General features: G+C 46.4%; 1 protein-coding gene across 1 annotated transcript; it reads left to right on the top strand.

The window, feature by feature from the left end:
• Nucleotides 1–3,239: 3,239 nt before the first annotated feature.
• Nucleotides 3,240–7,196, top strand: LOC120711912. The gene is made up of 5 exons (XM_039997593.1): nucleotides 3,240–3,750; nucleotides 4,438–4,552; nucleotides 4,636–5,316; nucleotides 5,850–6,021; nucleotides 6,580–7,196. Exons 1-5 carry the CDS (start codon nucleotides 3,668–3,670, stop codon nucleotides 6,603–6,605), a joined length of 1,077 nt encoding a protein of 358 aa, XP_039853527.1. The 5' UTR covers nucleotides 3,240–3,667; the 3' UTR covers nucleotides 6,606–7,196.
• Nucleotides 7,197–12,786: the final 5,590 nt, after the last annotated feature.

Here is a 12,786-nt window from a genome sequence, read left to right as displayed (position 1 = left end):
ATATTACGGACGGCCATCATCTGGGCTAATGGTGTATATGTATTTTTTTGGCGCATTAGTTTCTCCCATGTGCCATATGCTCAAATTCTTAAATAAAATCGAGTATAATGATATATATATATATATATACCTGTAAATATGCAGCATATTGGATTAATGCCCATGAATGAATAAATTGTTATCAGACTTCTTGATGATTTCCTGCAAATTGTAAAATTTCTCATTGTCTTATTGATGTGAATGTATATATGGCGGAGTTACTTTGTCTTTTGCTTTTGCACAATCCATTGGGACATGATTCGGATGCCCACTATCAGTGATCCAGGATTTTTTTCACACTTTTATCATATCCCATTTTGGAAGCATAAAAACTTGAGGTCAACAAGTTTTTTTGAAGTTATTTTTTTTGAAGTTAAAGATCAACAAGTTACAGTACATTGCACTGTGCCCACAATTGCTAATCTAGCAAGATGTCGTTTACGCCTTTTCACACACCCATTTGGATGTGTATGGACTTTAAGCGAACAAATGCCTTGCATTGTGCACACAAATGGCTAATATCATTGGAGGTAAGATTTATTGTCCCCACAAGTGGTGCCTTGCTGTCCTTGTCAGCGAGCACCTCCAAAAGGAATTCCAGTAGCTAGTTGCGTCATTTTGACACTTGACACAAATAATGGGAACCTTTAATCGAAGAAATGTAACTTAAATCAATAATAATCTTCACTGATCACCTGACAAGTGTATTTATACATGAAAGAAAAATTAAGAACAGTTGCAGCAACAGCAAAACTAATAAATGGCCAATAGGGCTTTGGTGGCTGGTGGCTACTGCCTAGTAGGCAACAAACTGTTTCATGCCATCTGTTCATCACACGTGAACTGGCGCATCCAGGGTTTACGTTATCATTGATACATGGTTTATCAGTGCCCTCCGGTATCGATAATCGATTGAAAATCGGTGAAATATCGCTAAAATCGACTGATAAGGAAGATCAAATTCAAATATCGATAATCAATGATTTATCATTGATAATCGATGCAAATCGGTCGATTTATCGAAAATTCGGCTGAGAAATGTATTTAGCAGATGGAAAATAGAAATTTTTATAGTATTTTTATTTGGTTTGTTATGTATGGTATTTTATAAGGTAAATTATACATACATACGTAGCTTACGATAGAATTGCATTAGAAATAAACATGTACATATATTTTGGACATAAATTGAATAAACTATAGATACATATTACATATATCCATGTTATGTATAATTATGCAAACCACACAAATAGACATACACCAAATGAAATTGCACATAAATACAAAAAAGTACATAGTCCATACAAACCACATTGTCCATATTAGCATAAATTGACACAAGTTTTATGCAAATTGGTAACAGACTCATATGACCACATCCATAATTCATACAGAAAGACACTTAAAACATCCATTTTTCATAAATGACACTTTTTTATATAATAATTATGTAAACCAATTAGACATTTAGACATAGTTTTTTTAGTATAAGCATACATATTATAGTCAACATTGAAGCCTATTGTATCCTAACCGATTTAACAACAAGTCAACATTGAAGTCTTTCTTCCCACCACTAATATTTAACACTAGTCTACATTGCAAATTATCAGTATAACCATCCATTTGTAGCATAATATACAACAATATAGTAAATACCCTATGCATATTTGGTCAAGTTGGTGAAAGGAAATAGAAAATCAACCAAAATTGTTGAATATCAACTGATTTGCATTGATTATCGATGGATTTGCATCAATTATCAGGCTTTAGTATTGGAAACATTTTTTTGTCTAAGCAAACGGTGGTTGTTTTTAATATGTGACATCATTCTAGACTATAGAGAGACTCTAGTTTTTTATAGAATTTTTTCCACACTAGTTATAAATTTTTTTGAATTTTTGAAATTTAGATTGAAATCCATCGAAAAATCAATTGATAACGTTTATCAGTCAACATCGGTAACGGTAAATTTCGCCGATAATCGCGATTATCGAACGATTTTGTATTCCATGGGCGCATCTGTAGGACAGGTCATTCGGTGCATAATTTGGCTGGTGCCTCCAAAGCATGACATGATTATAAATGATTGTCCCTTGCGGTTAGTCATATAAATATGTGTGTGTGATCAGTTCAAGATTATCTCTTGGATTTTTCTAATGATCAAGCACTGCCAGATATTGCCGTTCTTGCAGATCTGATTACACTGATCAAAAAACACATCTTCTGAGTTCTGACAGGTGTAGCATTTTATACTACATTAGCATAGCTATGAACTCCATGCAGGTAATCAGGTTTATTTTTGTATTAGTACTTGTGAGCAGCTGATGCAGGCATGTTGTTACAGCATGTGTGTTGGGTGGCTGGCGCATCAGCGTCCAATGGAGCCAATTTTGTGGCCACACGAGATGTCACTGGTCCACCACCATCACTATCAAAGCTAGTCTCAATTTTGTTGGCTTCCGGTTTTGCCCCTCTGGCGCTGGCGCCATACCTGCCGCAAACAGCCGCACTTATTTTAAAATACATAAATAGTTTTTTATCTGGTATTGTTTATTCATGTATTTGCACTTTGACTCCCTTTGTTCCTAGAATTAAATGTGATTTAATCTTAACTCCATTATACTATTGCTGTTCGGTCTCGTAATTTGTTTCTCAAAAGAAAACGGCTAAGAAATGGTTCGCACAAGTTTTAGCTTGTACGCCTGAAAGGATGAATATTTAAACTTCGTCAAGATAGTAAAGCAGAGATGATATGCACATACCCTTGCAAAGAAATCCAACCAAGAAAAAAAAGTGATGCACCCAAAGCGACAGAATCCTTATCTTCTAATATTTTCCATGAAAAAATATGCTCTTGTCCAAATCTAATACAACACGTATCAAACTCGGATTCTTAGTTAATAAGGGGTATCACGTTAAACATGAAACAAGCTCCTTTGGAAACAAAAGCATGAAACATGCTCTCATCTCATTCTTACCGGATAAACTTTTTCTAAGAATTGTTTTCAGACAATATATTGTCTAAATGATGTATTCAAAGCCGCTCTAAAACCAACAATAAGAGACATCTAATGACTCGTATTACAGAAGCGTAATTTTTTTTACACCAATAAATTATCCATAATTGTGGGAGCAATAAACTTCCCTGCTAAAAAAAAATAAGTAACTGTTTGTGCTGAAAATCTGGTTGATGCTGGTGGGGAAGAAAGAGCTGACATCCTGAAGCCACCTGAAAAGCAAGAACCCAAACCCAACCCAGCAACGCCAACAGGAGGCCGCGATATAGCTGGGGAGTAGTTCACTGCCCCCTACCTCTCCTCGCCTCTCCTCCCCCTCTCCCTCCTACTCCCCGTCGCGTCGCCCATCCTCCTACGTCTCCTTCCTCTCCCCGCTTCCGCTTCCTCCCAGCGGGAGCGGAAGCTCGCAAGCAATCGCCGGCCTTTTCTTGGCGTGCACAGTTCCTGATCGGAGGGCCCCCAGCGGGATCTCGCTTGCTGGCGTGGCCGCGCGGGGTTGAGGCGGGGCGGCTGGATTTCGGAGCCGCTGCGGGTGGTGTTGGCGGTTTGAAGCCGGTCCGGTGTCTGGTGCCTGATTTGATCTGCAGCGGCGGCGGAGGCCCGGCATGGCGGCGCCGGGAGGGCTCGAGCAGTGGCAGAAGGACGGGTTCTTCCAGGCCGCCGAGGAGGTGCAGGAGTCGGCGGACTTGTGAGTGCCTTACTAATCTGTGGGTTCGATTCATTGAGTTAGGGGCTGCCAAAATTCGATTGTTTTTTATTGTTCTCCTTTTTTGGAAGATTGGAATGCTGTCCTTGATTGTTTGGGGGATTATGGGTTTATAGTGTGTTAAAGACGGGATTCTGAATTTCTAACCCTTACTTGTTTGAGGGGTCGAGTAATTTTTGTACCTTTTGTAAAAAATTGTGTCTGATTTTTCTATTAGATTTTAGTGATTATTGGGCTTTAGAGGTTGTTGGTTGGGGTTAAGATGAGATTTGGGTGCTTGTTTGCACTCTGATTGGTGAACCGCTGCTGGTTAACGTTTTGTGGCTCTACCTATTTTGGCCGTACTTCCTGGTTTAGTTCAGATAGTGATGTTCTGGGTAAAAAACTGGTTCTTTGCTGCCCCTTAATAACCCCCTCATATTTTTATTGGTTTGATTTATGTTGCTATTTTGTATTGTGTGGTTGGGGCAAGTATGCCCCATTCTAAACAATTATTAATTTGCTCGAGTTGACAATTCTATTTGTTTATTTTGCCATGTGAGCACCGTTTGGATTGGGACAATTAATACAAACTCTCGTTGGAACAGACATCTGCAATTGCAAAAAGTTAAATGTGTTTAGGAACTTATAATTTAATGCAAAATTATTGAATTTGGTGAATTCTTGCAGGATGGAATCTATCTATAGAACTTGGATGCGAGAACGCAGTAATGGTTCTAGCTCAGAGGAGGTAAATGATTTGCAAAGGGAGCTACAGACAGCTTTAGGGACTGCAAAATGGCAGGCATGTTTTTACCTAAACCTTTGTAGTTGACTTGTACAACAGTTTATGGTTTTGCTAATGGTTTCCACTTATTGTCTGTGCAGTTGGAGCAGTTTGAGAGAGCTGTAAGTTCAAGCAATGATAAGTATTCACTGGAAGAGGGTACAGTGGCCAGACGTCGGCAGTTTGTTGTAGCAATTGAGGATCAGATTTCTCGTGTAGAGAAAGAAATAAACGGTTCTTCAATGGACAATGGCAGGCAAGGTCTCAACTGGGTGAAGCTAGATGATGAGGAGCGAGATGACCTAGTTGCTTTTCTTTCAGCACCTGCAGAGTTTTTTTCAGAAATGAGCACAGACAATAGTTACCATATTCCATCTAGACAAAACAATGTGCCAATTGGCATGAATGATGACAGAGATGCGGCTTTGATCATTAAAGACATTCATGAAGTACCACGCAGGCAAATTTCTAGTGCCAAGAGTGATGTTTGTGGTCTAGTTGACCAATTTCATGGCCACAGAACAAATTTGAGTTCTGGTGATAGTCACTGGAAGATTGACATTGGTAATGAGATGGATGATGATAAAAAATCATCTCCAAACGGGGTTGAGGCCTCAAATCAGACAACTGCTTTATCAGGCATCCGGAGAAGCACAGAATCTTTAACAAGAATGAGATGGTTCTGGAATAGCTTGTGGAAACCTAAGAGTGATGAACATCATCCAATAAGATACGATATGCCAAATAATCTTGACTTCAGGGTTCTGTCCTTATTAACACAGGTATATCAACTTTCTCCTCTGCACCATACTATTGTAGATTTAATGTGTTAAATGTTAATACTCCCTTATTTGATTTATAATATAGATGCTTCTCCAAATGATCCCTGGAGATACCGAACTCACTCGAATAGTTTAGTATCCCTTGATGGTCACATGGCTCCTTTAAATAAGTAATAAAATCAAGCCTTATTTTTTATGGAAAAGGTAATGGATCAATCCTAGAAATTGTTATAATGTCATTTGCAATTTATACAATCTATAATTAGAAGTTGATATTGTGATATTTCTCAAGATACTTGTTCAAGGGAAGAAGGGAGAATATTGATTTATTTTCATATTTTGGCTATTGGATGCCATTGCATATGCCATTAGTGTGTCCCAAACCTGAGTGTTGTTTACTGTCTTTTTTTTTCATGAGTTTACACATCAACAATGGCTTTTATTCGTGCATAGAAAAAATATTTGTTTTTTTGAACTGTACGATCCTTATAAATGTTTTTCTGATGGCTGGTTTTGTTCATTATGTTTTACAGAGATTTAATGGGCTTACTGAAAGAAGCAGAAATTATTTAACAAGTTGGAAGGAGAATTCCAGAATTTCTTCAAGGACGGGTGGGCTTCATATACAAGGCCAACAGCAAACCATGCAGTTTGGCCGTTCTATTCGGATCACCCTATTACTGGTGTTGAGTGTCTTTCTGATTGGTTAGTGCCAAACTTGTCAGGTTTTCTACATTGGGAAAGAGAATATATTTGCATGCACCACAAGAAACAAACTAGATATCTGTCATGCTTTTGGAGCTACAATCTGTCCAATCCTGTGTGGAGATCACCATGGCATACTTTTTTTTTGTGCACATTTGCCATGGTTTTGTTTATTATCATTCGTAGCTTAGAGCATAACGACTTGCATATCCATGTTTTTAGGGTGGCTTTGTTTTATTATTGTCCTGTTTTGCTATCAATTCATAGGTGCAAAAAAGGTGACTACCATTTGCTCCTGGCATGTTGTTGCATATATTGATACAGTTTTATTACTGCACTGACAGGGGCATTGATGTTCAAGTGCATTTTTAGTACAAATTATTAAAATTTTGTTGCTTTTTGTTCTAATAGAATGTATTGCATTCTTGTATTACATTGTATTGGCATACATTAAAATTTTACATTTGATAAATCTTGGCAAAAGGAACAGCCAACAGCCTTGGTTTAAGATCAACTTTTAGCGGGGTCAATCTAACAATGAAACTATGTGTTTTGCAGTACCCTTTCTGGTCTCCTCTGCATGACAAGTCTTAAATTGTTTCGCTGGTGATGCAACCTTTGGCACAATTAATCATGATTCTGCTGTTCAGAGAAGCGTTCAACATTTTACTGCAAATCATGATTGGTGCTATTTCACAAGTCTAGGCAAACGCCACAAACCGAGGTTGTATGGCTGCATGAGTGACAGGAAAATGAGCACGATGGCAAGGATCTTGATTGTGCAACGGATGACTCAGTACATCAGAAACTCCTCACCAGCGCATAACCATACTGAAGTTAATCAGATCTATTGTCGATTCATGCTCTGTTCTGATGGTGGCTGGTTTCTGCCAAATATAGGCATCTCCTTCTCACCTGTTTCCCCCACGAAGGCAATTGTAAAAAGATGTAGAGCTGATTGGAGAAGATACAGAAAAGATGTGTCAAATGATTGATTTGTATGATTGTGTACGAAAAGGATGTGTCAAATGACTGATTTATATGATTTGTGTACGTACCGAGAGTCTCGGTGAATGAACCGTCTGAAGTGCCTGAAGGTTATTCATGGTATTGCATTCCTCAAACTGTTAGTGTTGAGGAAGGAATGAACCAGGTTCAAAGGCGCTTGAGTTCAACAGCCTGTTGGCTACTTGCTTTACTGATCCAGGTTTCTACACATATTCTCAATTTTATTCGTTTGCGGTTATACCTGAACAATCCGTAGAAAATGGTCCAGGAAAAAGAAAGTCAGTGCCGTCCTCTTTTCTGAAGGAACACTCCACAGAAGAATTTCTACACGCTCAAAAACAACCCTCTCGAATTTCTTGGTTTACTCATATATAGAGTTAAAAAGATAGTAAATTTCTTCTCCGAAGGAAGAACCTTCGGTTCTAAAATCAACAGAGTTGACGAGGAACAATTTTTTTACCGGTTGCATTGCATATCGCTACTTCACCGCCTCCCCGGTCGAACCGCCCTCGGCGGCCTCAATGATGAGCTCGACGCCACCATCCTGACCTCCTCGGCGGCGTCCTCGCTCGCCCGCAAGGCCGCAACGTTCGGCCTCCGCGTCCATCAGCGAGCTTGTCGCCTCCCTGCCCGTTCTCGTCCCCCTCGAATGCCCCCCCAGCGGCACGGCTGTCCGGTCTGCGATCTCTTCGCCGCCTCTCCGTCCCCGTATCCACCACGGCCGTCCGCAATTGCGCTGCCTCCCCGCCCCTCACTCAGCGTTGCCTGCTCAGCTGCCCATTCCCCCCAACCCTCCATTGTGCCGGCACCGGTCAGACGAGCTCGTATTGCCACCAAGTCTGACGCGCCCCACGTGTTCGGTAAAATGCGTATGCCGATGCTGCTCCCTGGTGAGGTTCTGGATCGAGCGGTGGCCCCTGCCATCACAATGCTCCGTCCCTAAGCCGCCGATAAACGGTGCCCGCATCGAGGTTTTGCGGAAAACTGAACACACACTGCCATGCAAGGTCGTGGGGTGGATGCAAACACTGCACAAGGGATTAGTCTGTTTTGATTTCATCAAGGTATGGATTCTTGAGATCTGCACTGCTAAATCACACTAGGTGCTATTGGGCTTAACTTGTGTGATTGTTTACAGCTTGATCTTTACAGAGTGTCATTTGGAAGCCTGATTGGATCTCGGCAGCAAAACTCCAAGAGCAAGGTACTAACATAAATCTTAGCCTGTTGGTGTTCCGACAATTAAATCATTGATTTAAGTCACACAATCTTAGCCTGATTGTGTTCGATTTTCTTTCTATGGATAGCACGGGATCATTGATTCAGTTTGACAATCACTGCATACAAACTTCAGCACCCAGACCTCTCCTTTGGTAATTATTGGATACTGTAGTATATGATTTAGAAGTGCGTATAAACGTATGACCATTCATTAAGCTAGATACGCCCATCTGGACCTTAAATCTGCAAAATGCATGACCTGAAGCTAGGATCAAACATTGTGATGCTTTGTTTTGGGATTGTAGTACTGATGAATTAGACATTTCAACAAGGTGATTGATTCATGGAAGTTGATTTAACTATTGCAGGTCATTGGAGGCCAAGGATGATGCTTTTCTTTTGTTGGACCTTGGGGACTTGCTGGTTGAATCATACTTGCCAAAACATGAATATTCTTCAGGTAATCCTCATTGATAATAATTCACCTAGTTAACTAGTGTTTTACAAGGACAACGAACTGCCTCCCTTAGGCGAATCTTTGAGGCAATAGGTCGATTGCTTTTCACTGGACAGAGCAAACAACTATTTCAGCCTAATTTCTATGACCGAGGCATGATTAACCATCTTCTGTTATCTACACTTCGAACTTTGATTGGATGTACACCCTATTATCTGAAAGGATGCTATCTCTATTTTCGGAAACCATTGGAATGCCCGCACACCTGGCTAGTGACCAGCATTTTATTGTAAGAAGCCACAAGCTTCTCCTCGCCGCCCCCTCCCCTACAGCAGTGGCAGTGCCCTGCCATTTTAATTAATTTGATGGGGTACTATAGACTTATTCTTGAAGACTCAATATGAGATTAAGCGGAAAGGACGGGCTGGGTGAACCAAACAGAGGTCACTCTTCCTTGCTTTGTCTGTCCTTGCTCCGCAAGGCGCGGAGGCTGGCCATGGATCTAAACTTGCCCAGTCATTACACAAAAGGACACCTCCAGAAGAGTCCAACAAAATCACACAGGCTTCGTGTCATGTGGAGCCGGACCTACAGTCGGCGCAAGAAGCACCGGGAAGCCTAGGGCGCCAAGAGTCCCAGTAGTTAGAGATAAATTAGTTTGAATAGATTTTGTGTTAACTTGAGAAGGAAGTTTTGTTACAGCCGGGCGTCATATAAGCCACGGCTGAGAGATAGAAAGGCAGGCTTTAGATTGGATCTAATCTGTAAGCCGCGCCCTGCCTCCTCGGTGCGACGTCGATCTCATCACGGCTCCGGCGCACCGGCGAGGCCCAGGGCCGCGTCCCTCCACTTCTTTCAAATACAATCTTCGCCGCAATCCCCCTTCCAACCTCATCATCCGTGACAACTTGGTATCTGCTGAGCCTTGTTACGTGCCCATGGGTGACGATCTGAAGCTGCAGATGAAGGAGATGTCCGACGGCCTCCGTGATCTCGCGGCCACCGTCAACAATCTCGGCGCCAAATTCGACGAGATGGCTGTCAAAGTCGATTGTCTGACGCCGCTAGCTCTGGTGGTGTCCAAGCTCGCCGCCCTGCCGGACAAGGTCGTCGCTCTCCAGGCGGCCGCGTTCGAGAACACCCAGGAAGTTCGCGCCCTTAACCTCGCCGTCATCCGTGTCGAATCAGCGCAGCGCGACGGCAAGGCCCCGGCGGGGGACGACGAGGACACCGCGGTGCACTCCGTCAATGGCCCGCCCAAACACAGCTCCAAACCACCCCCGCGGCCGCACCCACCACCGTTCTGCCCGGAGCCGTCGCCGTTCTGTCCGGATCCGTGGGACCAGTGGCGCGAGGAGGACTACCTCATCGACTCTCGCTTCCATCCACGCGTCCGCCTCGAGTTCCCATCGTACGATGGGAAAGAAGACCCACTTCCGTGGCTGAATCGTTGCGAAACTTTCTTTCGCGGCTGGAACACGCCGGAGCGCTGCCGTGTCTGGTACGCGGCGATGCATCTCACCGGCTCCGCCCAGCTATGGTACTACCGGCTAGAGCTCACGGCAGGGACTCCTTCTTGGCGCCGCTTCGCCCAGCTTGTCCAACAACGCTTCGGGCCGCCGATGACGGATAGCCCCGTCGGCGAAATCATGATGCTTCGCCGGACCATGTCGGTCGAGGACTACACCGACAAGTTCCTGGCCCTGGCCTGCTGCGACGCCGACCTCACCGAGCAGCAACTCGTCTAGATGTCGCGCTCCGCCGCCCGCAGTCGCTGGACGACGCCATCATGCTTGCGCGCGCGTACGAGCAGTGCCAGCAGCTGGCTCCCTCGGATCCTGGGCACGGCCGCAGCACGCGTTCATCAGCAAACACCCACGCCGGGTCGCCAGCACCCAAGGGCGACTCCAACGCCCGCTCCCCGGCATTAGCGTCGGTCGCCGCCTCCGGATCCGGCAAGACCACTCCTCTGGCCTCCACTCTTCCGCGTCGCCGTCTCTCTCCCAACGAGATGGCCCAGCGCCGGGCAGATGGTCTGTGCTACAACTGTCTACAACTGTGACGAGAAATTCGTCCTCGGCCACCGTTGCAAGAAGTTGTTCATCATCGAGGTCGCCGACGACGAAGAGCAGATCGACGAGGAGATCGAGTGCACTGCGCTCACAGCCGTGTACGACGCGCCGGGAATCTCCCTGCACGCCATCACCGGGGTCCGCGCCCGCGGCTTCTAGACCATGAAAGTCTACGTCTCTGTGCCCTGCTCGACTCCGGCTCGTTGCACAACTTCATTGACGTCGACATGGCGCGCCGCGCGGGCATCGTGATCCGGCCAAGCATTGGGCTCTCGGTGGTGGTGGCGAACGGCGAGCGCGTCGCTTCCCCGGGCAAGACATCCGCACAGACAGTACACATCGGGGGGGGGGGGGGGAGGCGTTCGACCTCGAGCTCTACGCCCTTCCCCTCGGCGAGTACGACATGGTGCTCGGCGTCCAGTGGCTTGCCACGCTTGGGCTGATACTCTGGGACTTCGCCAAACACACCATGGCACTCGTCCGCAACGACAACTGCGTCCTGTGGCGTGGCATGGACACGACGCCGGGGCCGTCGGCTGCCGCACTGACGACGGCATCGGAGAGCGACCTCTTGAACACCTTACCGGAGGAATTTGCACGCCTTTTCGTGGAACCATAGGGCTTGCCGCCGCGCCGCCATCTCAGCCACCGCATTCGCCTCAAGCCAGGCGCGGGCGCCGTGGCGGTCAGACCATACCGCTACGCGCACGCTCAGAAGGATGAGTTGGAGCGCCAGTGTGATGACATGTTGCGCTTGGGCATTATCCGGCCGAGCTCGTCGGCTTTGTCCTCGCCGGCGCTCCTCATCCGCAAGCACGACGGCACGTGGCGTTTCTGCGTCGACTATCGTGCGCTCAACGATGCCACCATCAAGGACAAGTTTCCCATCCCCGTGGTGGAGGAGCTGCGGGACGAGCTGCAGGGCGCATGGGTCTTCACCAAGCTCGACATGCGCTCCGGCTACCATCAAGTGCTGATGCACCCCGACGATGTGGAGAATACGGCGTTCTGCACTCACCAAGGCTTGTTCGAGTTCTTGGTGATGCCGTTCGGCCTCTCCAATGCACCGGCGACATTCCAGGCGTTGATGAACGACATTCTGCTCCCCTTCCTCCGCCAGTTCATCCTTGTGTTCTTCGATGACATACTTATCTACAGCTCATCGTGGTCGGAGCACCTCTGCCACGTTCGCACGGTGTTTCGCACGTTGCAGGACCATCAACTCTTCCTCAAGAAGTCCAAGTGTGCATTCGGGCTGCCGTCGTTGGCCTACCTTGGCCATGTGATCTCCGAAGATGGCTTGGCCATGGACAAGCAAAAGGTGCAGACCGTCTTGGACTGGCCACTCCCAAAGTCTGCACGGGCGGTGCGGGGCTTCCTCGGCCTAGCGGAGTACTACCGCCGGTTCATCCGCGACTTCGGCGTGATTGCGGCGCCACTCACCGCTCTCCTCCGGAAGGAGGGTTTCCGGTGGAACGACGATGCCGAGCGCGCGTTCCGCGCACTTTAGCAAGCCCTGACGACGGCGCCTGTGCTCCAGCTTCCAGCGTTCGACCGCGACTTCATCGTCGAATGCGACGCATTGGGCTCAGGCTTCGGAGCGGTGTTGCATCAGGGCGCCGGGCCAATTGCGTTCTTCAGCAAGTCCATCGCGCCGCACCACGCCAAGCTCGCCGCCTACAAACGCGAGCTGATTGGCCTCGTCCAGGCGGTGCGACATTGGCGCCCGTATCTATGGGGGCGCCGCTTTGTCGTCCGCCCCGACCACCAGAGCCTCCGCTTCCTCCTCGACCAGCGCCTCATGACGATTCCTTATCACCAGTGGCGAGCAAGTTTCTCGGCTATGATTTCGTCGTCGAGTACCGACCGGGCGCGCTCAACGTCGTGGCGGATGCCCTGTCTCACCGGGATGAAGGGCCCGCGGAGCTGCTGGCGCTCTCGGCTCCCCAATTCTCCCTGTTCGATCAATGGCGACACGGAACTGTCCCTGCTGCGGGATGCGATCCG

This window comes from Panicum virgatum, chromosome 6K (assembly GCF_016808335.1).
Source record: "Panicum virgatum strain AP13 chromosome 6K, P.virgatum_v5, whole genome shotgun sequence".
NCBI lineage: Eukaryota > Viridiplantae > Streptophyta > Magnoliopsida > Poales > Poaceae > Panicum > Panicum virgatum.
This window is presented reverse-complemented; position numbering and strand designations above follow the sequence as displayed.